Source organism: Aythya ferina, assembly GCF_964211825.1.
Source record: "Aythya ferina genome assembly, chromosome: 28".
NCBI classification, from domain to species: Eukaryota; Metazoa; Chordata; class Aves; order Anseriformes; family Anatidae; genus Aythya; species Aythya ferina.
Window position 1 is genome coordinate 3,270,844 of NC_140325.1, and position 24,396 is coordinate 3,295,239.

Sequence of the window (24,396 nt, forward strand, 5' to 3'; positions counted from 1 at the left end):
GCAGGGTGCTGAGAACACGCGGCTGTTGTCGTTGCAGGCAGCCTGGGGGTGCAGCAGGAGCTGGGGGGGGGCCAAGCAGACCCCAAGTGGCCAAAGGGGTATTCCTTGGGAAAAAATCCAAGGGATTTTTTTTTGTTGTCAAGGACAAGGTCCGCGTGCCTGCTAATCACAACAGCTGGGGTTGTTTTCGTGCAGTTGTTTGAGTGCTTTTGACTGATAATCTTGGGTGAGACACTGCCTGCCCCTGTGAAGTTCGCTCGTTCCAACCTAGAAAATCGATTCTGTGATTCTGTGAAAAGCGAGGCTATTCGGGCAATAAAATGCAGCATGATCTGACCATCCTGGCGTCTGTCGTGCTTTTGGCCGTGCTTCCTGCAACGACCTGGGGTCGTGCTGAGCAATTATAGGGGGGCTGGGCAGAGAACAGACCAACCCCCACCTCTCCACAGCCTCCTTGAAGGTACCCCTAGAGCGATAAGGTCGCCCCTGAGCCTCCTGTATCCAGGCTGCACAACCCCAGCTCCCCCAGCTGCTCCTCGTAAGATTTGTTCTCCAGACCCCTCACCGTGGGTCCCTTCCAACTCGGGATATTCCTGGATTCTGTGAAAGAAAGTCAAGCAACCGGCAAACCGTGCTGTGTGCCCAGCCTGGGGACAGTCATGTGTGCCCTGCCTGGGGACTGCCCACCACTGTGAATAAAATCCCAGCTTCGCTGAGAGCCTCGCCTCAGCCCATTACTGGCTACGGAAGGGCTCTCACGCAGGGAAAGCACGTGCAGAAACGCTTTATTTTCCTGAAAAAAAAGGGAAGCTGAGGGGCGAGGGGGTGCGCAGGGGGCCCTCACCCTGCGGCACTCCGTCCCTGTGTGCTTCCAGTGCCGTCCCCGGCAGGACGCCAGGGTGGGGGCACCGCAGGGGTCACCAGCCGGGGGGGCTTTCCCCCTCGGCCACCCCGGGACCCCCTCCCGCATCACAGCTCGGGGGCGTCGGGCTGGCCCTGGGGGGGCGGCAGCCAGAGCTCGGCGTCGTGGGGGACGACGGGGAAGAGGCCGACGACGGGGAAGAGGCCGACGACGGCGAAGAGGCCGACGACGGGGAAGAGGCCGACGACGGGGAAGAGGCCGCCGACGGCGAGCAGCACCAGCAGCATGAGGCCGCAGCAGGCGGAGAAGATGCTGCGGGTGCCGGGCCCGTGGTCGGCGCCGTGCAGAAGCAGCAGCCCCAGGCAGGCCAGCAGGTTGAGCGGGACACGGCACCAGTTCGGCACCCCCGGCCGGTCCTTCTCCGGGATCGCCTTTGTGAGAAACAAAGCCATGTTTTTGTGCAGTAGAGAATTCCTCATGTGTGCCCCAGGGGGGTCGTGGAGTCATAACATGGAGAAGCGGAGAAGCGCGAAGCAGATAAGCGGAGAGTGGGAGGCCTCGCTGTTCCAAAATAAGGTGGAAGCTTGAGACAAACAGGACGAGCAGCATGGGAACAGTGAAACAAAGATCCCAAGTTCTCACAACGTGAGAAAGGAGAAATTCAAGGGTTGAAACCGAGAGAAATGGTACATGTATGGTCCAGAGGAGCGTCGAGCAGCTCGTGAACCTGCAGTACTCAGCCACGAGGAAACAGGGGAGGTGATCGGCTGTCGGGGAATAGGGAATGAAAGGTTAGGCTTTGTTAACTAAAAGGCACTCCTAATTGGCAGGACAGCCACCGCTGCAAGCGCAAATAAAACAGCTGCACAGAAGAGCCTGTCTGAAGAAAATGATTTGAGATTTTGCTCACACCTTGCGCCGCAGGAAGCCCATGGCCGGGAAGTAGAGCCCACAGGAGAGCTCGAGGAGCAGGAAGGCCACGAAGGACTCGGCCGGGCTCTCCTGGCTGGGGGTGGTGGAGAAGGCGAGCATGAAGGGGGAGAAGAAGCCCACCTGGTGTAACTGCCCCGTCCTGGTGTAACTGCCCCGACCTGGTGTAACTGCCCCCCACCTGGTGTAACTGCCCCGACCTGGTGTAACTGCCCTGTCCTGGTGTAACTGCCCCTCTCACCTGGTGTAACTGCCCCGACCTGGTGTAACTGTTCCAATCTGGTGTAACTGCCCCGACCTGGTGTAACTGCCCCCCGTCCTGGTGTAACTGCACTCCCACCTGGTGTAACTGCCCCGACCTGGTGTAACTGCTCCAATCTGGTGTAACTGCCCCCACTCCTGGTGTAACTGCCCCTCCCACCTGGTGTAACTGCCCCGACCTGGTGTAACTGCTCCCACTCCTGGTGTAACTGCCCCTCCCACCTGGTGTACCTGCCCCGTCCTGGTGTAACTGCCCTGTCCTGGTGTAACTGCCCCCCACCTGGTGTAACTGCCCCGTCCTGGTGTAACTGCCCCGACCTGGTGTAACTGCCCCCACTCCTGGTGTAACTGCCCCGACCTGGTGTAACTGCCCCCCGTCCTGGTGTAACTGCACTCCCACCTGGTGTAACTGCCCCGACCTGGTGTAACTGCTCCAATCTGGTGTAACTGCCCCGACTTAGTGTATCTGCCCGACCTGGTGTAACTGCCCCCACTCCTGGTGTAACTGCCCCTCCCACCTGGTGTATCTGCCCCGTCCTGGTGTAACTGCCCCGTCCTGGTGTATCTGCCCCGTCCTGGTGTAACTGCCCCGTCCTGGTGTAACTGCCCTGTCCTGGTGTAACTGCCCCCCACCTGGTGTAACTGCCCCGACCTGGTGTAACTGCCCCCACTCCTGGTGTAACTGCCCCTCCCACCTGGTGTAACTGCCCTGTCCTGGTGTAACTGCTCCCTCCTGGTGTAACTGCCCCCCCCACCTGGTGTAACTGCCCCGACCTGGTGTAACTGCCCCGACCTGGTGTAACTGCCCTGTCCTGGAGTAACTGCCCCGTCCTGGTGTAACTGCCCCCCACCTGGTGTAACTGCCCCGACCTGGTGTAACTGCCCCGACCTGGTGTAACTGCCCCTCCCACCTGGTGTAACTGCCCCGTCCTGGTGTATCTGCCCCAACCTGGTATAACTGCCCCTCCCACCTGGTGTAACTGCCCCGACCTGGTGTATCTGCCCCGTCCTGGTGTAACTGCCCTGACCTGGTGTAACTGCCCCTCCCACCTGGTGTAACTGCCCCGTCCTGGTGTATCTGCCCTGACCTGGTGTAACTGCCCCTCCCACCTGGTGTAACTGCCCTGTCCTGGTGTATCTGCCCCGACCTGGTGTAACTGCCCCGACCTGGTGTAACTGCTCCAATCTGGTGTAACTGCCCCGACTTGGTGTATCTGCCCGACCTGGTGTAACTGCCCCCACACCTGGTGTAACTGCCCATCCCACCTGGTGTAACTGCCCCGTCCTGGTGTAACTGCCCTGACCTGGTGTAACTGCCCCTCCCACCTGGTGTAACTGCCCCGTCCTGGTGTAACTGCCCTGACCTGGTGTAACTGCCCCTCCCACCTGGTGTAACTGCCCCGTCCTGGTGTATCTGCCCCGACCTGGTGTAACTGCCCCCCGTCCTGGTGTAACTGCTCCAATCTGGTGTAACTGCCCCGACCTGGTGTAACTGCCCCCACTCCTGGTATAACTGCCCCTCCCACCTGGTGTAACTGCCCCGACCTGGTGTAACTGCCCCCACTCCTGGTGTAACTGCCCCGACCTGGTGTAACTGCCCCCACTCCTGGTGTAACTGCCCCGTCCTGGTGTATCTGCCCCAACCTGGTATAACTGCCCCTCCCACCTGGTGTAACTGCCCCAACCTGGTGTAACTGCCCTGTCCTGGTGTATCTGCCCCCACTCCTGGTGTAACTGCCCTGACCTGGTGTAACTGCTCCCCCCCACCCCCTTCTTTTGCAAATGCCCCGCCCAGGGGCAAACACCTTGCGCAGTTGTCCCAGCCCCCACACAATTGCCCCATGCCCTGTGCAATCGCCCCCAGCTCTCCTCACCCCCCAACCCCGTGCAAACGCCCCCCGCTCTTGCACACCCCCACCCCCTCGCCCTGCCCATGCCTCAGTTTCCCCCGCACTCACCGGGGTCCCGGGGGGCGTCCCCGCGCCCCCCTCACTTGATGCTGAGCCGCGGGCGGCAGGGTGGGGGGGGCACCCGAGGGGGCGAGGGCATGGTATAGGATATACGGGAACCTTCCACGGAAATGAAGAAATTCGCAAGGTTCTGTCTATAAATATAACAAACTCGGACGCTACTAGCTGGGTACTAGGAAACGTGTCAGATTTTACGAACACGGAACAGATAGGGGAGGACTCATCCTAATAAAAAGGAGGATGCTGCTAGGCCCCAGGACCAAATGAGGCATTGTCAGAAAGTGTCCAGGGAATCCAGCCTGCGGAAAATACTCCATAAAATACTGCAGTGCCAACCCTCGGCAGCCCTACGAGCTCCGGTAAGGCCGAGACTGACAACATAGCTGAGAATAACATGTGGGGGGGTCATGAATGCCAGCTACCAATTATGAAACAAAGCAAACCCAAATGGAACCAAACACTGTTGATTATGCTTTAGTATAAGGCCTTCATACTACGATGCCATCGCCCCCCCCCCCAAAAGGCAAAAAGCTGCAGCCCCCCAGGAGGGGAGGCTCCTCTGAGCCATGGGGGGGACACCAAGCAGCCCCCCCCCCCCGCAGGTGCTTGAGGGAAGCCTGGGGTCCCCCCCACAAACTGAGCCACCCCGGGGGGCAGGGGACCCCCCAGGAAAGGAAGGGTCGGGTTGTGGGATGGGGGACAAAGGGGAGCAGCACTGGAGGAGGGCCAGGGGACGCCCCCCGCTGGAAGGAAGCCGGGGGGGCTGGGGTCGGCCTCCTCCTAAGGCCCCGAGGGAAGGGCGAAGGCTCAGGGTGGAAGCGAGATTTCTGCTCAGGAGAGGGCACAGGCCCTGGGGCAGGGTGCCCGGGGAGGGGGCAGCATCACCGTCCCTGGGGGGGGCAGGGATGGGATTGATGGCTTGTATCAGGACCAGCGTGACCAGCAGGGCTAGGGAGGTGATCGTCCCCCTGTACTCAGCTCTGGTGAGGCCGCACCTCGAGTACTGCGTTCAGTTGTGGGCCCCTCGCTACAAGAAGGACATCGAGGTGCTTGAGCGGGTGCAGAGAAGGGCGACGAAGCTGGTGAGGGGCCTGGAGAACAAGTCCTACGAGGAGCGGCTGAGGGAGCTGGGCTTGTTCAGCCTGGAGAAGAGGAGGCTCAGGGGCGACCTTATCGCTCTATATGGGTACCTCAAGGGAGGCTGTAGCGAGGTGGGGGTTGGCCTGTTCTCCCACGTGCCTGGTGACAGGACGAGGGGGAATGGGCTAAAGCTGTGACAGGGGAGGTGTAGGTTGGATGTTAGGAAGAACTTCTTCACTGAAAGGGTTGTGAGGCACTGGAACAGGCTGCCCAGGGAAGTGGTGGAGTCACCATCCCTGGAAGTGTTCAAAAGACGCTTAGATGTAGAGCTTAGGGATATGGTTTAGTGGAGGGCTGTTAGTGTTAGGTCGGAGGTTGGACTCGATGATCTTGAGGTCTCTTCCAACCTAGAAATTCTGTGATTCTGTGAGGATGGAGTGGCTTCGGTTGGGTTAGGCTCCAGGAGCCCCTTAGTCCTTTCCCAGCTCGTGGTACAAGCGCACACCAGCCATTGTGAAGGGGAAGACACTTTATTTATTATTTATCAAACGAGGGGGAATTATTTAAAATCCAACTACTTCAAAGAACAGGAAGCAGGGGGGACGCCGGCTCTCACTGCAGGCACACGGGCAGGCCGTAGGCGACGGGGGCAGCCCCGGTGAGGTATCTGAGGCGGGGGGCTTGGCGGGCCTGGGCCACGTACTGCAGGAGGGGGGCACCGGAGCCCGCCTGCAGCCAGCCCTGCAGCAGCGCCTCGGTGTAGCGGTCGAGGTCACACTGAGTCACGTCCCACAGGGTGCCCAGGACGAAGGGGCTGGGAAAAAAGAAAAAGGGGGTTAGAGGGGTTAGGGCCAGGAGGGCTGGGCGAAGGAGGGGGGTGAGAGGAGGACAGGACAAGGAGAACACTCACTGCTTACCAGCACAGGGAAAAGGCAGGGGAGGGGGGCAATAAAAAGCAGGGAGGTGGGGATGGGGTAAAAAGAAGGCAAGAAGGGGATGGGGCGAAGACCCCGTCTGCCCCCCAGAAGCCACCCCCTCTCTCCCCGCCTCACCAGCCGGCCAGGAGGTAGTCGAGGACGATGCCGGAGCCCTCGAGGCCGCCGCGCACGGCCAGCGCGGCGCTGCTGCAGCCGAAGAGCAGGGCCACGGCGTTGCAGTCCAGCTGGGCGATGTCTGTCCCGTCCAGCAGGCGGGCGCCCGCCCCGTGCCCCACGTAGCTGCCAGGAACAGGAGCAGGGTGAGCAGGGTGAGCGCGATAGCGCAGCCCCGCACGGCCACGGGCACTCACATGTAGAGGTCGTGCTCCAGCAGCGCTGCCTGCATCTGCTCCTGGCTGGGGATGGCTCCTGTGACCCCGCTCCAGCCCTGCTGGCTGCGGGAAAGGAGGGGAGAAGTCATAGAAGGGGGGGGAGGGAGCACGGACCCCCCTCCTCCCCGCTCTGTGCGCCCCCGCTCCTCCTCACCTCTCGAACCAGCTGCGGAAGCGCTCCTCGGTGCTCGGGAGGTTGTTCTGGGGGTTGAGGATGTAGAAGGTCCTGGTGGGGTTGACGCCGCGGTGCAGCACAGAGCCTGCCTGCTGAGGGGGGAGGAGGAAGGGAAAAAAGAAATAAGAAATCACGAGTCAGCCCCAGCCCAGCACCAGCCTCGGGGGGTCCCAAGCCCCGCGGCAGAGCCAGGGTGCCCCCCTTCCACTCACCCTCGGTGCCAGGTTGTAACTCAGGAGGAAGCGCAGGGACGGGAGGCGGGTGACAGGCACGGCGCGCAGGCACGCCATGCTCTCCCAGGGCAGCTTCTGGAGGTGCTGTGCAGGGAAGAGGAGGAGGAAGAAAGGAAGGGGAGGAAGGCGTGAGCGATAGAGCGCCTGTCCGAGCTGAGGGAGAAGCAGCAGGGGCAGGCTCTCACTTTATCCAGCACGAGGACGAGGGAGCCGCCAGGTGCCCGGACGCGGCTCCTCTGCTTCTCCAGGGCCTTTTGCAGGAGGAGCTCCGCTTTGTTGCGGGACTGCGAAGGGCACATCCCTGCGGCCAGGGCTCGCACGTCGGCCGGGGTGAGGAGGGGAGCAGCGTTGAGCAGGACCTGCGGCAAGGGGTAGGCGTGAGCCAAGGCAGAGCTCCCCCTGTGCCCTGCCCCAGCCTGGGGAGCTCAGCACCTTGAGCAGCGCCGGGTTCGAGCCCCGCCAGCCGCAGGGATGGAGCTGGTCGAGGAGGCGGATGGCTTCCTCGGCCAGCACGGGCTCCTGGCTGGCGGGGAGCAGCATTCCCTTCCAGCAGCCCAGCACCTCCGTCTCCAGGGTGTCGATGAGGCTCTGCGAGAGAGGACAGAGTCACGGGGGGGTCCGAGCATTCCCCCCAGGCGTGGGGAGCACGGGGTGCCTCTCGCCTACCTTCATCCTGCGGTCCAGCTCGGAGCAGCACAGCCACCAGTCACGGTTGTCGGTGCAGTTGATGGTTTCTTTCTGCTCCTTCTGGATGGTGTCGAAGTCACTCAGCACTGAGCTCAGCGGGGCCTGGGGGAGGAAGGGAGCCGTGAACCCAGCCCCAGGCTCGTCCCGGCTGCTCCACTCTTCTAGCCCTTCCCTCACCTTGGTGAACGCGGTCGGGATGTGGATGGTGATGGGAGTGCTGCCCCTCTCCAACCGTGTCAGCAGCAGTATGTCGTCCTTGGAGAAGGGCTGGATGCTCACGAGGGTCAGCACACAGACGGTCACTCCTGAAAAAGTCACCCCCGACCTTCAGGAGAGGCCAAGGCATCAGGCAGCACCCTCCGGGGCTCCACTTGGATCAGCCCTCACCTGCAGGGATCTGCTGCAGCTGCTCTCTGAATCTGTTGAGCTCCTGGGGCCCCAGACACATGGGGCTGAAGCTGAAGAGGTTCTGGAGCTCAATGAGGTGATGGATGCGCGAGGGAGCATCCTGCAGGGAGAGCCCTTGGAGCTGCTCAGCCGCAGCTGCTGCCGACTTCTTCTTCAGTTTGCTGCAGAGGGAGAGGTGGTTGGGGGTGGGGGGGGGGGGGGAACGTTGCTCCAAACCAAGCCCTCCAGGGCTCTAGGTTTGGCTGAGCCCCTTCCCCTTCTCAGCAAAGCTCCAGCGACAGCGGCAGGGGGGCACAAAACTTACTGAAGCTTCTCGTGGATGATGCTGAGCAGCTGAGGGCGCATGGTGATGATGGAGACCGACTCGGACAGCAGATAGGCGGTGGAGACGGGGTCCTGGTCGCCCGTGGCCAGAGCCAGGAGCCGGCAGATCTGGCTGTAGAGCCTGGCAGGCAGGCAGTGGCCGTTGCAGTTGAAGGCATCTTTCAGGTACGCGTGGACAGCGTCCAGCCAGGAATCATCTGGAAGGGGCAAAGCAACACCACCAGGATCAGGCAGCGAGCCCGCGGCCACCTTGGCTCTCCCTCTGCTGCTCTCCCCTCCACTTGGAGGGTTTTTGCCCTTTTAAGACACGCTTCGGCGGAGGTGGCCCCAGCGTTGCCATTTGCCTCTTCCCACCCCGCGGTTCCCCACTCCCGCTCACCTTCCATAACACGCAGGGCATCGAGGCACAGGGGGTTCTTGCTGCCCGGCATCCCCCCCGCCGGGACGTGCTCGGTGTCCTCGCCCCCCTGGTCACGGGCCCTGGTGGGGGGACAGGCTCTGGGGCACAGGGTGCGAGGCGCCACCGCCTCGGAGTCGCTGAGCACGGGGGCTTGAGTGGCATCCTCCCCAGCTGGGAGCTTGGCTCTCGGGGTCTTCGTCGTTTCTTCATTGTCCTTGAGAATTTAAAGAATCTACTGAGAAGAGAAGGTTTTACACCTCACGGCATTGTAACATGGGGACAAATGGGGAAGGGGGGTTGGGTGAACATCCTGGTTAAAACAAAGGATCTATAAATATATCTAGAGGATCTATAAATTCTATCTAGGAATCTAGATCTATCTAGGGATCTAGGATCTATAAATCCTATCTATAAATATAACAAACTTGGACGATACTAGCTGGGTACTAGGAAACGTGTCAGATTTTACGAACACGGAACAGATAGGGGAGGACTCGTCCTAATAAAGAAGGAAAAACCCGAGACTTGCCTTCCAAGGTAGTCGGGCCCTAATAAAGAGTGAATAGGGGAAGGTTTGGTTGTCCAGACTGTAAAGATACCTGGGACTGCCCAACCTACTACAGTGTTTTCTAATAAGTTGACAGAGTTCTCCTTTCCCACACTGCTTCCAAGCATTGTGAAAAAAGAAGGGGGTTGTACCCGAGGAGATAACTGAAGGGTGCTGGCTACGTGGAAGTGTTAAGCCCCCATATTCAAATTCTTCCAAGTGCAGTTGGGGTCAGGAAATCGGGATAACTTTGACCCAACTACGGGAAAAGGTAGATGTATCGGCACAGTTCCAAGAGATAAAAATGACCTGTGCCATGCCACAAAAAAAACAAAAAAACAAAAAAACCAAAAACCGTACCGAACACACAAGTGGTTAATTCCTGCAAATAACACTAGGTGGGGATGTTCACCGTTAGGAGTCACTCCTTGCCTATCTTTAAAATTGTTTCACGCATCTCATGATTTTTGTGTACAGGTGGTCATTACACCAAGGATCCCACACCACTCTGAAGAGGATATGTAAACCCATCACACAGCGGCTGAATGCCACCTGGTAAAGATCATACTGGGGGGGTAAGAGATAAAATGACTAAATTGGATTATAACAGGGCGGAGAGAGGGAAGGAGAGTTTCGGCCCCCCAGCAGGGGATCCCAGCCCTCGTGCAGCACCGGCCGCCCCCCCCGCAGCTCACCGACAGTTCCGCCTGCAGTGTCTCTGTGCCCTCCGTGGTGGCCGTACGCGCCACAAAATCAGTGCCCTGGAGGTGCTCCATGTCAGCCCTGCGGGGTGGGGGGGGTGGGGGGGTGAGGGGGTGCTGGTGCTCACAGCCCCACACCCCCCCAGTCTCCAAAGAGGCCTACAGAGCGCCCCCCACCCCTCACTCCCACCCCCAGGCGCTGCAGGACCCCCCTGAGCCCCCCCTGCCCCTCAGGCCCCCCCGATTCCCATAGCTGTCCCCCAGCCCCCCTCCGAGTCCCTGCAGCCCCCCCAAGTCCCTCAGCCCCCCCCCCGAGTCCCTACACGAACCCCCCGCCCCCCCCCCGAGTCCCTGCAGCCCCCTCCGAGTCCCTCAGCCGCCCCCCCCAGGGCCCCAAAGCCACACCCCGGCCCCCCTCCGAGTCCCTGCAGGGACCCCCCCGAGTCCCCTCCGAGTCCCTGCAGCCCCCCCAAGTCCCTGCAGGGCCCCCCCGAGTCCCCTCCAAGTCCCTGCAGCCCCCCCGAGTCCCACAGCTGCCCCCCCCAGGGCCCCAAAGCCACGCCCCGGCCCCCCTCCGAGTCCCTGCAGCCCCCCCGGCCTCCCCCGGGTCCCTGCAGGGCCCCCCCGGCCCCCCTCCGAGTCCCTGCAGGGACCCCCCCGAGTCCCCTCCGAGTCCCTGCAGGGACCCCCCCGAGTCCCCTCCGAGTCCCTGCAGGGACCCCCCCGAGTCCCCTCCGAGTCCCTGCAGGGACCCCCCGGGTCCCTGCAGCCCCCCCCGGGTCCCTGCAGAGACCCCCCCGGCCCCCCCCGCCCACTCCTGAGTCCCACAGCCCCCCGGAACCCCGGCCCCCCTCGGGTCCCTGCAGGGCCCCCCCGGGTCCCCGCGGCTCCCTCCGAGTCCCTGCAGGGCCCCCCCGGATCCCTGCAGCCCCCCTCCATTTCCTTGGGTCCCCCCAGGTCCCTCAGCCCCCCGAGTCCCTGCAGCCCCCCGCCAAGCCCTTGGGTCCCCTCAGGTCCCTCAGCCCCCCGGCCCCCTCCCGAGTCCCTGCAGCCCCCTCCGAGTCCCTGCAGGGACCCCCCCGAGTCCCCTCCGAGTCCCTGCAGCCCCCCCTGGGTCCCCTCCGAGTCCCTGCAGAAACCCCCCCGGCCCCCCCCGCCTTCCCCTGAGTCCCACAGCCCCCCCCCGGGCACCCCGCCCCCCCCCCTCCGAGTCCCTGCAGGGACCCCCCCGAGTCCCTGCAGCCCCCCCAAGTCCCTCACCCCCCCCCCGAGTTCCTACACGAACCCCCCGGCCCCTCTCCGAGTCCCTGCAGCCCCCTCCGAGTCCCTGCAGGGTCCCCCCGAGTACCTCAGCCGCCCCCCGGCCCCCCCCCAGCCCCAAAGCCGCCCCCCTCCGAGTCTCTGCAGAAACCCCCCCGGCCCCCCCCGCCTACCCCTGAGTCCCTCAGGCCCCCGGACCCCCAGCACCCCCCGAGTCCCTGCGGCCCCCTCCGAGTCCCTGCAGGGCCCCCCCGGATCCCTGCAGCCCCCCGCCAAGCCCTTGGGTCCCCCCAGGTCCCTCAGCCCCCCGGCCCACCGAGTCCCTTCGGCCCCCCCCCCGGCCCCCCGCGGCTCCCTCCGAGTCCCTGCAGGGACCCCCGAGTCCCTGCGGCCCCCCCCTTATTTTGCCCCCCCCACGTACCCTTGTATCGCTTCTCGCCGGCAGACCCGCGGCGCCCGCCGCGCCCCGTCCAAATAAGCCGCGCCGCGGGCAGGTGAGGGCGGGGCGCCCCGCGCGGGGCACGCCGGGACTTGTAGTCCCAGAACGGCCCCGCGTCACGTCCCCCCTAGCAGCTGTTGGGGCGCCGCGTTTTGGGTTGGGATGGGCAGGGTGCTGAGAACACGCGGCTGTTGTCGTTGCAGGCAGCCTGGGGGTGCAGCAGGAGCTGGGGGGGGGCCAAGCAGACCCCAAGTGGCCAAAGGGGTATTCCTTGGGAAAAAATCCAAGGGATTTTTTTTTGTTGTCAAGGACAAGGTCCGCGTGCCTGCTAATCACAACAGCTGGGGTTGTTTTCGTGCAGTTGTTTGGGTGCTTTTGACTGATAATCTTGGGTGAGACACTGCCTGCCCCTGTGAAGTTCGCTCGTTCCAACCTAGAAAATCGATTCTGTGATTCTGTGATTCTGTGAAAAGCGAGGCTATTCGGGCAATAAAATGCAGCATGATCTGACCATCCTGGCGTCTGTCGTGCTTTTGGCCGTGCTTCCTGCAACGACCTGGGGTCGTGCTGAGCAATTATAGGGGGGCTGGGCAGAGAACAGACCAACCCCCACCTCTCCACAGCCTCCTTGAAGGTACCCCTAGAGCGATAAGGTCGCCCCTGAGCCTCCTGTATCCAGGCTGCACAACCCCAGCTCCCCCAGCTGCTCCTCGTAAGATTTGTTCTCCAGACCCCTCACCGTGGGTCCCTTCCAACTCGGGATATTCCTGGATTCTGTGAAAGAAAGTCAAGCAACCGGCAAACCGTGCTGTGTGCCCAGCCTGGGGACTGCCCACCACTGTGAATAAAATCCCAGCTTCGCTGAGAGCCTCGCCTCAGCCCATTACTGGCTACGGAAGGGCTCTCACGCAGGGAAAGCACGTGCAGAAACGCTTTATTTTCCTGAAAAAAAAGGGAAGCTGAGGGGCGAGGGGGTGCGCAGGGGGCCCTCACCCTGCGGCACTCCGTCCCTGTGTGCTTCCAGTGCCGTCCCCGGCAGGACGCCAGGGTGGGGGCACCGCAGGGGTCACCAGCCGGGGGGGCTTTCCCCCTCGGCCACCCCGGGACCCCCTCCCGCATCACAGCTCGGGGGCGTCGGGCTGGCCCTGGGGGGGCGGCAGCCAGAGCTCGGCGTCGTGGGGGACGACGGGGAAGAGGCCGACGACGGGGAAGAGGCCGACGACGGCGAAGAGGCCGCCGACGGGGAAGAGGCCGACGACGGGGAAGAGGCCGCCGACGGCGAGCAGCACCAGCAGCATGAGGCCGCAGCAGGCGGAGAAGATGCTGCGGGTGCCGGGCCCGTGGTCGGCGCCGTGCAGAAGCAGCAGCCCCAGGCAGGCCAGCAGGTTGAGCGGGACACGGCACCAGTTCGGCACCCCCGGCCGGTCCTTCTCCGGGATCGCCTTTGTGAGAAACAAAGCCATGTTTTTGTGCAGTAGAGAATTCCTCATGTGTGCCCCAGGGGGGTCGTGGAGTCATAACATGGAGAAGCGGAGAAGCGCGAAGCAGATAAGCGGAGAGTGGGAGGCCTCGCTGTTCCAAAATAAGGTGGAAGCTTGAGACAAACAGGACGAGCAGCATGGGAACAGTGAAACAAAGATCCCAAGTTCTCACAACGTGAGAAAGGAGAAATTCAAGGGTTGAAACCGAGAGAAATGGTACATGTATGGTCCAGAGGAGCGTCGAGCAGCTCGTGAACCTGCAGTACTCAGCCACGAGGAAACAGGGGAGGTGATCGGCTGTCGGGGAATAGGGAATGAAAGGTTAGGCTTTGTTAACTAAAAGGCACTCCTAATTGGCAGGACAGCCACCGCTGCAAGCGCAAATAAAACAGCTGCACAGAAGAGCCTGTCTGAAGAAAATGATTTGAGATTTTGCTCACACCTTGCGCCGCAGGAAGCCCATGGCCGGGAAGTAGAGCCCACAGGAGAGCTCGAGGAGCAGGAAGGCCACGAAGGACTCGGCCGGGCTCTCCTGGCTGGGGGTGGTGGAGAAGGCGAGCATGAAGGGGGAGAAGAAGCCCACCTGGTGTAACTGCCCCGTCCTGGTGTAACTGCCCCGACCTGGTGTAACTGCCCCCCACCTGGTGTAACTGCCCCGACCTGGTGTAACTGCCCTGTCCTGGTGTAACTGCCCCTCTCACCTGGTGTAACTGCCCCGACCTGGTGTAACTGCTCCAATCTGGTGTAACTGCCCCGACTTGGTGTATCTGCCCGACCTGGTGTAACTGCCCCCACTCCTGGTGTAACTGCCCCTCCCACCTGGTGTATCTGCCCCGTCCTGGTGTAACTGCCCCCACTCCTGGTGTAACTGCCCCGTCCTGGTGTATCTGCCCCAACCTGGTATAACTGCCCCTCCCACCTGGTGTAACTGCCCCGTCCTGGTGTATCTGCCCCAACCTGGTATAACTGCCCCTCCCACCTGGTGTAACTGCCCCGACCTGGTGTATCTGCCCCGTCCTGGTGTAACTGCCCTGACCTGGTGTAACTGCCCCTCCCACCTGGTGTAACTGCCCCGTCCTGGTGTATCTGCCCCGTCCTGGTGTAACTGCCCCGACCTGGTGTAACTGCCCCGTCCTGGTGTAACTGCCCCGTCCTGGTGTAACTGCCCTGTCCTGGTGTAACTGCCCCCCACCTGGTGTAACTGCCCCGACCTGGTGTAACTGCCCCCACTCCTGGTGTAACTGCCCCTCCCACCTGGTGTAACTGCCCTGTCCTGGTGTAACTGCTCCCTCCTGGTGTAACTGCCCCCCCCACCTGGTGTAACTGCCCCCACTCCTGGAGTAACTGCCCCGTCCTGGTGTAACTGCCCCCCACCTGGTGTAACTGCCCCGACCTGGTGTAACTGCCCCGACCTGGTGTAACTGCCCCTCCCACCTGGTGTAACTGCCCCGTCCTGGTGTATCTGCCCCAACCTGGTATAACTGCCCCTCCCACCTGGAGTAACTGCCCCGACCTGGTGTAACTGCCCCGTCCTGGTGTAACTGCCCCGACCTGGTGTAACTGCCCCGACCTGGTGTAACTGCCCCTCCCACCTGGTGTAACTGCCCCGTCCTGGTGTATCTGCCCCAACCTGGTATAACTGCCCCTCCCACCTGGTGTAACTGCCCCGACCTGGTGTATCTGCCCCGTCCTGGTGTAACTGCCCTGACCTGGTGTAACTGCCCCTCCCACCTGGTGTAACTGCCCCGTCCTGGTGTATCTGCCCTGACCTGGTGTAACTGCCCCTCCCACCTGGTGTAACTGCCCCGTCCTGGTGTATCTGCCCCGACCTGGTGTAACTGCCCCGACCTGGTGTAACTGCTCCAATCTGGTGTAACTGCCCCGACTTGGTGTATCTGCCCGACCTGGTGTAACTGCCCCCACACCTGGTGTAACTGCCCATCCCACCTGGTGTAACTGCCCCGTCCTGGTGTAACTGCCCTGACCTGGTGTAACTGCCCCTCCCACCTGGTGTAACTGCCCCGTCCTGGTGTAACTGCCCTGACCTGGTGTAACTGCCCCTCCCACCTGGTGTAACTGCCCCGTCCTGGTGTATCTGCCCCGACCTGGTGTAACTGCCCCCCGTCCTGGTGTAACTGCTCCAATCTGGTGTAACTGCCCCGACCTGGTGTAACTGCCCCGACCTGGTGTAACTGCCCCCACTCCTGGTATAACTGCCCCTCCCACCTGGTGTAACTGCCCCGACCTGGTGTAACTGCCCCCCGTCCTGGTGTAACTGCCCCGACCTGGTGTAACTGCCCCCACTCCTGGTGTAACTGCCCCGTCCTGGTGTATCTGCCCCAACCTGGTATAACTGCCCCTCCCACCTGGTGTAACTGCCCCAACCTGGTGTAACTGCCCTGTCCTGGTGTATCTGCCCCCACTCCTGGTGTAACTGCCCTGACCTGGTGTAACTGCTCCCCCCCACCCCCTTCTTTTGCAAATGCCCCGCCCGGGGGCAAACACCTTGCGCAGTTGTCCCAGCCCCCACACAATTGCCCCATGCCCTGTGCAATCGCCCCCAGCTCTCCTCACCCCCCAACCCCGTGCAAACGCCCCCCGCTCTTGCACACCCCCACCCCCTCGCCCTGCCCGTGCCTCAGTTTCCCCCGCACTCACCGGGGTCCCGGGGGGGGTCCCCGCGCCCCCCTCACTTGATGCTGAGCCGCGGGCGGCAGGGCCGGGGGGGACACCCGAGGGGGCAGCGGGGGCAGGCTGCGGGGAGGGGGCAGCAGGGACTGACAAGTGGATCCCCGTTACGGGTGGCGAGGGCATGGTATAGGATATACGGGAACCTTCCACGGAAATGAAGAAATTCGCAAGGTTCTGTCTATAAATATAACAAACTCGGACGATACTAGCTGGGTACTAGGAAACGTGTCAGATTTTACGAACACGGAACAGATAGGGGAGGACTCATCCTAATAAAAAGGAGGATGCTGCTAGGCCCCAGGACCAAATGAGGCATTGTCAGAAAGTGTCCAGGGAATCCAGCCTGCGGAAAATACTCCATAAAATACTGCAGTGCCAACCCTCGGCAGCCCTACGAGCTCCGGTAAGGCCGAGACTGACAACATAGCTGAGAATAACATGTGGGGGGGTCATGAATGCCAGCTACCAATTATGAAACAAAGCAAACCCAAATGGAACCAAACACTGTTGATTATGCTTTAGTATAAGGCCTTCATACTACGATGCCATCGCCCCCCCCCCCAAAAAAAGGCAAAAAGCTGCAGCCCCCCAGGAGGGGAGGCTCCTCTGAGCCATGGGGGGGACACCAAGCAGCCCCCCCCCCCCCCGCAGGTGCTTGAGGGAAGCCTGGGGTCCCCCCCACAAACTGAGGGTGAAAGGGGGGCAGGGGACCCCCCAGGAAAGGAAGGGTCGGGTTGTGGGATGGGGGACAAAGGGGAGCAGCACTGGAGGAGGGCCAGGGGACGCCCCCCGCTGGAAGGAAGCCGGGGGGGCTGGGGTCGGCCTCCTCCTAAGGCCCCGAGGGAAGGGCGAAGGCTCAGGGTGGAAGCGAGATTTCTGCTCAGGAGAGGGCACAGGCCCTGGGGCAGGGTGCCCGGGGAGGGGGCAGCATCACCGTCCCTGGGGGGGGCAGGGATGGGATTGATGGCTTGTATCAGGACCAGCGTGACCAGCAGGGCTAGGGAGGTGATCGTCCCCCTGTACTCAGCTCTGGTGAGGCCGCACCTCGAGTACTGCGTTCAGTTTTGGGCCCCTCGCTACAAGAAGGACATGGAGGTGCTCGAGCGGGTGCAGAGAAGGGCGACGAAGCTGGTGAGGGGCCTGGAGAACAAGGCCTACGAGGAGCGGCTGAGGGAGCTGGGCTTGTTCAGCCTGGAGAAGAGGAGGCTCAGGGGCGACCTTATCGCTCTCTATGGGTACCTCAAGGGAGGCTGTAGCGAGGTGGGGGTTGGCCTGTTCTCCCACGTGCCTGGTGACAGGACGAGGGGGAATGGGCTAAAGTTGAGCCAGGGGAGTTTTAGGTTAGATGTTAGGAAGAACTTCTTCACCGAAAGGGTTGTGAGGCACTGGAACAGGCTGCCCAGGGAAGTGGTGGAGTCACCATCCCTGGAAGTCTTCAAAAGACGTTTAGATGTAGAGCTCAGGGATATGGTTTAGTGGGGACTGCTAGCGTTAGGTCAGAGGTTGGACTCGATGATCTTGAGGTCTCTTCCAACCTAGAAATTCTGTGATTCTGTGAGGATGGAGTGGCTTCGGTTGGGTTAGGCTCCAGGAGCCCCTTGGTCCTTTCCCAGCTCGTGGTACAAGCGCACACCACCCATTGTGAAGGGGAAGACACTTTATTTATTATTTATCAAACGAGGGGGAATTATTTAAAATCCAACTACTTCAAAGAACAGGAAGCAGGGGGGACGCCGGCTCTCACTGCAGGCACACGGGCAGGCCGTAGGCGACGGGGGCAGCCCCGGTGAGGTATCTGAGGCGGGGGGCTTGGCGGGCCTGGGCCACGTACTGCAGGAGGGGGGCACCGGAGCCCGCCTGCAGCCAGCCCTGCAGCAGCGCCTCAGTGTAGCGGTCGAGGTCACACTGAGTCACGTCCCACAGGGTGCCCAGGACGAAGGGGCTGGGAAAAAAAAAAAGGGGGTTAGAGGGGTTAGGGCCAGGAGGGCTGGGCGAAGGAGCGGGGTGAGAGGAGGACAAGGAGAACACTCACTGCTTACCAGCACAGGGAAAAGGCAGGGGAGGGGGGCAATAAAAAGCAGGGAGGTGGGGATGGGGTAAAAAGAAGGCAAGAAGGGGATGGGGCGAAGACCCCGTCTGCCCCCCAGAAGCCACCCCCTCTCTCCCCGCCTCACCAGCCGGCCAGGAGGTAGTCGAGGACGATGCCGGAGCCCTCGAGGCCGCCGCGCACGGCCAGCGCGGCGCTGCTGCAGCCGAAGAGCAGGGCCACGGCGTTGCAGTCCAGCTGGGCGATGTCTGTCCCGTCCAGCAGGCGGGCGCCCGCCCCGTGCCCCACGTAGCTGCCAGGAACAGGAGCAGGGTGAGCAGGGTGAGCGCGATAGCGCAGCCCCGCACGGCCACGGGCACTCACATGTAGAGGTCGTGCTCCAGCAGCGCTGCCTGCATCTGCTCCTGGCTGGGGATGGCTCCTGTGACCCCGCTCCAGCCCTGCTGGCTGCGGGAAAGGAGGGGAGAAGTCATAGAAGGGGGGGGAGGGAGCACGGACCCCCCTCCTCCCCGCTCTGTGCGCCCCCGCTCCTCCTCACCTCTCGAACCAGCTGCGGAAGCGCTCCTCGGTGCTCGGGAGGTTGTTCTGGGGGTTGAGGATGTAGAAGGTCCTGGTGGGGTTGACGCCGCGGTGCAGCACAGAGCCTGCCTGCTGAGGGGGGAGGAGGAAGGGAAAAAAGAAATAAGAAATCACGAGTCAGCCCCAGCCCAGCACCAGCCTCGGGGGGTCCCAAGCCCCGCGGCAGAGCCAGGGTGCCCCCCTTCCACTCACCCTCGGTGCCAGGTTGTAACTCAGGAGGAAGCGCAGGGACGGGAGGCGGGTGACAGGCACGGCGCGCAGGCACGCCATGCTCTCCCAGGGCAGCTTCTGGAGGTGCTGTGCAGGGAAGAGGAGGAGGAAGAAAGGAAGGGGAGGAAGGCGTGAGCGATAGAGCGCCTGTCCGAGCTGAGGGAGAAGCAGCAGGGGCAGGCTCTCACTTTATCCAGCACGAGGACGAGGGAGCCGCCAGGTGCCCGGACGCGGCTCCTCTGCTTCTCCAGGGCCTTTTGCAGGAGGAGCTCCGCTTTGTTGCGGGACTGCGAAGGGCACATCCCTGCGGCCAGGGCTCGCACGTCGGCCGGGGTGAGGAGGGGAGCAGCGTTGAGCAGGACCTGCGGCAAGGGGTAGGTGTGAGCCAAGGCAGAGCTCCCCCTGTGCCCTGCCCCAGCCCGGGGAGCTCAGCACCTTGAGCAGCGCCGAGTTCCAGCCCCGCCAGCCGCAGGGATGGAGTTGGGCGAGGAGGCGGATGGCTTCCTCGGCCAGCGCGGGATCCTGGCTGGTGGGGAGCAGCATTCCCTTCCAGCAGCCCAGCACCTCCGTCTCCAGGGTGTCGATGAGGCTCTGCGAGAGAGGACAGAGTCACGGGGGGGTCCGAGCATTCCCCCCAGGCGTGGGGAGCACGGGGTGCCTCTCGCCTACCTTCATCCTGCGGTCCAGCTCGGAGCAGCACAGCCACCAGTCACGGTTGTTGGTGCAGTTGATGGTTTCTTTCTGCTCCTTCTGGATGGTGTCGAAGTCACTCAGCACTGAGCTCAGCGGGGCCTGGGGGAGGAAGGGAGCTATGAGCCCAGCCCCAGGCTCATCCCGGCTGCTCCACTCTTCTAGCCCTTCCCTCACCTTTTTGAGCGCGGTCGGGATGTGGATGGTGATGGGAATGCTGCCCCTCTCCAACCGTGTCAGCAGCAGTATGTCGTCCTTGGAGAAGGGCTGGATGCTCATGAGGGTCAGCACACAGACAGTCACTCCTGAAAAAGTCACCCCCCGACCTTCAGGAGAGGCCAAGGCATCAGGCAGCACCCTCCGGGGCTCCACTTGGATCAGCTCTCACCTGCAGGGATCTGCTGCAGCTGCTCTGTGAATCTCTTGAGCTCCTGGGACCCCAGACACGTGGGGCTGAAGCTGAAGAGGTTCTGGAGCTCAATGAGGTGATGGATGCGCGAGGGAGCATCCTGCAGGGAGAGCCCTTGGAGCTGCTCAGCCGCAGCTGTTGCTGACTTGTTCAGTTTGCTGCAGAGGGAGAGGTGGTCAGGGGTGGGGGGGGGAACGTTGCTCCAAACCAAGCCCTCCAGGGCTCTAGGTTTGGCTGAGCCCCTTCCCCTTCTCAGCAAAGCTCCAGCGACAGAGGCAGGGGGGCACAAAACTTACTGAAGCTTCTTGTGGATGATGCTGAGCAGCTGATGGCGCGTGGTGATGGAGACCGACTCGCACAGCAGATAGGCGGTGGAGACGGAGTCCTGGTCGCCTGTGAGCAGAGCCAGGAGCTGGCAGATCTGGCTGTAGAGCCCGGCAGGCAGGCAGTGGCCGTTGCAGTTGAAGGCAGCTTTCAGGTACGCGTGGACAGCGTCCAGCCAGGAATCATCCGGAAGGGGCAAAGCAACACCACCAGGATCAGGCAGCGAGCCCGTGGCCACCTTGGCTCTCCCTCTGCTGCTCTCCCCTCCACTTGGAGGGTTTTTGCCCTTTTAAGACACGCTTCGGCGGAGGTGGCCCCAGCGTTGCCATTTGCCTCTTCCCACCCCGCGGTTCCCCACTCCCGCTCACCTTCCATAACACGCAGGGCATCGAGGCACAGGGGGTTCTTGCTGCCCGGCATCCCCCCCGCCGGGACGTGCTCGGTGTCCTCGCCCCCCTGGTCACGGGCCCTGGTGGGGGGACAGGCTCTGGGGCACAGGGTGCGAGGCGCCACCGCCTCGGAGTCGCTGAGCACGGGGGCTTGAGTGGCATCCTCCCCAGCTGGGAGCTTGGCTCTCGGGGTCTTCGTCGTTTCTTCATTGTCCTTGAGAATTTAAAGAATCTACTGAGAAGAGAAGGTTTCACACCTCACGGCATTGTAACATGGGGACAAATGGGGAAGGGGGGTTGGGTGAACATCCTGGTTAAAACAAAGGATCTATAAATATATCTAGAGGAGCTATAAATTCTATCTAGGAATCTAGATCTATCTAGGGATCTAGGATCTATAAATCCTATCTATAAATATAACAAACTCGGACGATACTAGCTGGGTACTAGGAAACGTGTCAGATTTTACGAACACGGAACAGATAGGGGAGGACTCGTCCTAATAAAGAAGGAAAAACCCGAGACTTGCCTTCCAAGGTAGTCGGGCCCTAATAAAGAGTGAATAGGGGAAGGTTTGGTTGTCCAGACTGTAAAGATACCTGGGACTGCCCAACCTACTACAGTGTTTTCTAATAAGTTGACAGAGTTCTCCTTTCCCACACTGCTTCCAAGCATTGTGAAAAAAGAAGGGGGTTGTACCCGAGGAGATAACTGAAGGGTGCTGGCTACGTGGAAGTGTTAAGCCCCCATATTCAAATTCTTCCAAGTGCAGTTGGGGTCAGGAAATCGGGATAACTTTGACCCAACTACGGGAAAAGGTAGATGTATCGGCACAGTTCCAAGAGATAAAAATGACCTGTGCCATGCCACAAAAAAAAACGTACCGAACACACAAGTGGTTAATTCCTGCAAATAACACTAGGTGGGGATGTTCACCGTTAGGAGTCACTCCTTGCCTATCTTTAAAATTGTTTCACGCATCTCATGATTTTTGTGTACAGGTGGTCATTACACCAAGGATCCCACACCACTCTGAAGAGGATATGTAAACCCATCACACAGCGGCTGAATGCCACCTGGTAAAGATCATACTGGGGGGGTGAGAGATAAAATGACTAAATTGGATTATAACAGGGCGGAGAGAGGGAAGGAGAGTTTCGGCCCCCCAGCAGGGGATCCCAGCCCTCGTGCAGCACCGGCCGCCCCCCCCGCAGCTCACCGACAGTTCCGCCTGCAGTGTCTCTGTGCCCTCCGTGGTGGCCGTACGCGCCACAAAATCAGTGCCCTGGAGGTGCTCCATGTCAGCCCTGCGGGGTGGGGGGGGTGGGGGGGTGAGGGGGTGCTGGTGCTCACAGCCCCACACCCCCCCAGTCTCCAAAGAGGCCTACAGAGCGCCCCCCACCCCTCACTCCCACCCCCAGGCCCTGCAGGACCCCCCTGAGCCCCCCCTGCCCCTCAGGCCCCCCCAGACTCCCTACAGCCCCCCCCGCCCCTCAGCCCCCCCCGAGTCCCATAGCTGCCCCCCAGCCCCCCCCGGGTCCCCTCCGAGTCCCTGCAGAAACCCCCCCGGCCCCCCCCGCCTTCCCCTGAGTCCCACAGCCCCCCCCCGGGCACCCCGGCCCCCCCCCCGAGTCCCTGCAGGGTCCCCCCCGAGTCCCTCAGCCGCCTCCCGGCCCCCCCACGGGCCCCAAAGCCACACCCCGGCCCCCCTCTGAGTCCCTGCAGGGACCCCCCCGAGTCCCCCCCGACTCCCTGCAGCCCCCCCAAGTCCCTCAGCCCCCCCCCCCCGAGTCCCTACACGAACCCCCCGGCCCCGCTCCGAGTCCCTGCAGCCCCCTCCGAGTCCCTGCAGGGTCCCCCCGAGTCCCTCAGCCGCCCCCCGGCCCCCCCCCAGCCCCAAAGCCGCCCCCCTGCCGCCCTCCGAGTCTCTGCAGAAACCCCCCCGGACCCCCAGCCCCCCCCGAGTCCCTGCAGGGCCCCCCCGAGTCCCTCAGCCGCCCCCCGGCCCCCCCACGGGCCCCAAAGCCACACCCCGGCCCCCCTCCGAGTCCCTGCAGGGACCCCCCCGGGTCCCCTCCGAGTCCCTGCAGGGACCCCCCCGGGTCCCCTCCGAGTCCCTGCAGGGACCCCCCCGGGTCCCCTCCGAGTCCCTGCAGGGACCCCCCCGGGTCCCCTCCGAGTCCCTGCAGGGACCCCCCCGGGTCCCCTCCGAGTCCCTGCAGGGACCCCCCCGGGTCCCCTCCGAGTCCCTGCAGGGACCCCCCCGGGTCCCCTCCGAGTCCCTGCAGGGACCCCCCCGGGTCCCCTCCGAGTCCCTGCAGGGACCCCCCCGGCGCCCCCGCCTACCCCTGAGTCCCTCAGCCCCCCGGACCCCCAGCACCCCCCGAGTCCCCTCCGAGCCCCTGCAGACCGCCCGAGTCCCACAGCTGCCCCCCCCAGGGCCCCAAAGCCACACCCCGGCCCCCCTCCGAGTCCCTGCAGTCGCCCCCGAGTCCGTCCGAGTCCCTGCGGCCCCCCCCGGTCCCCTCCAAGTCCCTGCAGAAACCCCCCCGGCCCCCCCCGCCTACCCCTGAGTCCCCCAGCACCCCCCGGGCCCCCCCGCCCCCGCAGCCCCCCGCCCCCGCAGCCCCCCGCCAAGCCCTTGGGTCCCCTCAGGTCCCTCAGCCCCCCGGCCCCCCCCCGAGTCCCTGCAGCCCCCTCCGGGTCCCTGCAGGGCCCCCCCGAGTCCCCTCCGAGTCCCTACAGGAACCCCCCGAGTTCCCGAGTCCCTGCAGGGCCCCCCGGGTCCCTGCAGCCCCCCTCCATTTCCTTGGGTCCCCCCAGGTCCCTCAGCCCCCCGAGTCCCTTCGGCCCCCCCCCCGGCCCCCCGCGGCTCCCTCCGAGTCCCTGCAGGGACCCCCGAGTCCCTGCGGCCCCCCCCTTATTTTGCCCCCCCCACGTACCCTTGTATCGCTTCTCGCCGGCAGACCCGCGGCGCCCGCCGCGCCCCGTCCAAATAAGCCGCGCCGCGGGCAGGTGAGGGCGGGGCGCCCCGCGCGGGGCACGCCGGGACTTGTAGTCCCAGAACGGCCCCGCGTCACGTCCCCCCTAGCAGCTGTTGGGGCGCCGCGTTTTGGGTTGGGATGGGCAGGGTGCTGAGAACACGCGGCTGTTGTCGTTGCAGGCAGCCTGGGGGTGCAGCAGGAGCTGGGGGGGGGCCAAGCAGACCCCAAGTGGCCAAAGGGGTATTCCTTGGGAAAAAATCCAAGGGATTTTTTTTTGTTGTCAAGGACAAGGTCCGCGTGCCTGCTAATCACAACAGCTGGGGTTGTTTTCGTGCAGTTGTTTGGGTGCTTTTGACTGATAATCTTGGGTGAGACACTGCCTGCCCCTGTGAAGTTCGCTCGTTCCAACCTAGAAAATCGATTGATTCTGTGATTCTGTGATTCTTCTGTGAAAAGCGAGGCTATTCGGGCAATAAAATGCAGCATGATCTGACCATCCTGGCGTCTGTCGTGCTTTTGGCCGTGCTTCCTGCAACGACCTGGGGTCGTGCTGAGCAATTATAGGGGGGCTGGGCAGAGAACAGACCAACCCCCACCTCTCCACAGCCTCCTTGAAGGTACCCCTAGAGCGATAAGGTCGCCCCTGAGCCTCCTGTATCCAGGCTGCACAACCCCAGCTCCCCCAGCTGCTCCTCGTAAGATTTGTTCTCCAGACCCCTCACCGTGGGTCCCTTCCAACTCGGGATATTCCTGGATTCTGTGAAAGAAAGTCAAGCAACCGGCAAACCGTGCTGTGTGCCCAGCCTGGGGACAGTCATGTGTGCCCTGCCTGGGGACTGCCCACCACCGTGAATAAAATCCCAGCTTCGCTGAGAGCCTCGCCTCAGCCCATTACTGGCTACGGAACGGCTCTCACGCAGGGAAAGCACGTGCAGAAACGCTTTATTTTCCTGAAAAAAAAGGGAAGCTGAGGGGCGAGGGGGTGCGCAGGGGGCCCTCACCCTGC

General features: G+C 62.7%; 2 protein-coding genes and 2 pseudogenes across 4 annotated transcripts; all 4 read right to left on the minus strand.

Moving 5' to 3' along the window:
• Positions 1-969: 969 nt before the first annotated feature.
• Positions 970-1,909, minus strand: LOC311424565 (molybdate-anion transporter pseudogene; annotated as a pseudogene). Its single transcript has 2 exons — positions 1,775-1,909; positions 970-1,293 (listed from the first exon to the last, which is right to left on the minus strand). The product of its transcript is annotated as a molybdate-anion transporter pseudogene (transcript).
• A 3,705-nt stretch (positions 1,910-5,614) lies between these two features.
• LOC311424737 (separin-like) lies at positions 5,615-11,723 on the minus strand. The gene is made up of 14 exons (XM_084500116.1): positions 11,569-11,723; positions 9,882-9,969; positions 8,619-8,853; positions 8,220-8,436; positions 7,895-8,076; positions 7,685-7,812; positions 7,487-7,609; positions 7,253-7,408; positions 7,006-7,179; positions 6,800-6,904; positions 6,567-6,679; positions 6,392-6,475; positions 6,156-6,320; positions 5,615-5,917 (listed from the first exon to the last, which is right to left on the minus strand). Exons 2-14 carry the CDS (start codon positions 9,960-9,962, stop codon positions 5,716-5,718), a joined length of 1,965 nt encoding a protein of 654 aa, XP_084356242.1. The 5' UTR covers positions 9,963-9,969; positions 11,569-11,723; the 3' UTR covers positions 5,615-5,715.
• Positions 11,724-12,704: 981 nt separating this feature from the next.
• LOC311424566 (molybdate-anion transporter pseudogene) lies at positions 12,705-13,644 on the minus strand (annotated as a pseudogene). Its single transcript has 2 exons — positions 13,510-13,644; positions 12,705-13,028 (listed from the first exon to the last, which is right to left on the minus strand). The product of its transcript is annotated as a molybdate-anion transporter pseudogene (transcript).
• Positions 13,645-17,397: 3,753 nt separating this feature from the next.
• Positions 17,398-23,504, minus strand: LOC311424750 (separin-like). The gene is made up of 14 exons (XM_084500135.1): positions 23,349-23,504; positions 21,626-21,713; positions 20,386-20,620; positions 19,990-20,164; positions 19,673-19,851; positions 19,462-19,589; positions 19,264-19,386; positions 19,030-19,185; positions 18,783-18,956; positions 18,577-18,681; positions 18,344-18,453; positions 18,169-18,252; positions 17,933-18,097; positions 17,398-17,700 (listed from the first exon to the last, which is right to left on the minus strand). The coding sequence occupies exons 2-14, from the start codon at positions 21,704-21,706 to the stop codon at positions 17,499-17,501; spliced, it is 1,917 nt and encodes a 638-aa protein (XP_084356261.1). The 5' UTR covers positions 21,707-21,713; positions 23,349-23,504; the 3' UTR covers positions 17,398-17,498.
• Between the last annotated feature and the right edge of the window lie 892 nt (positions 23,505-24,396).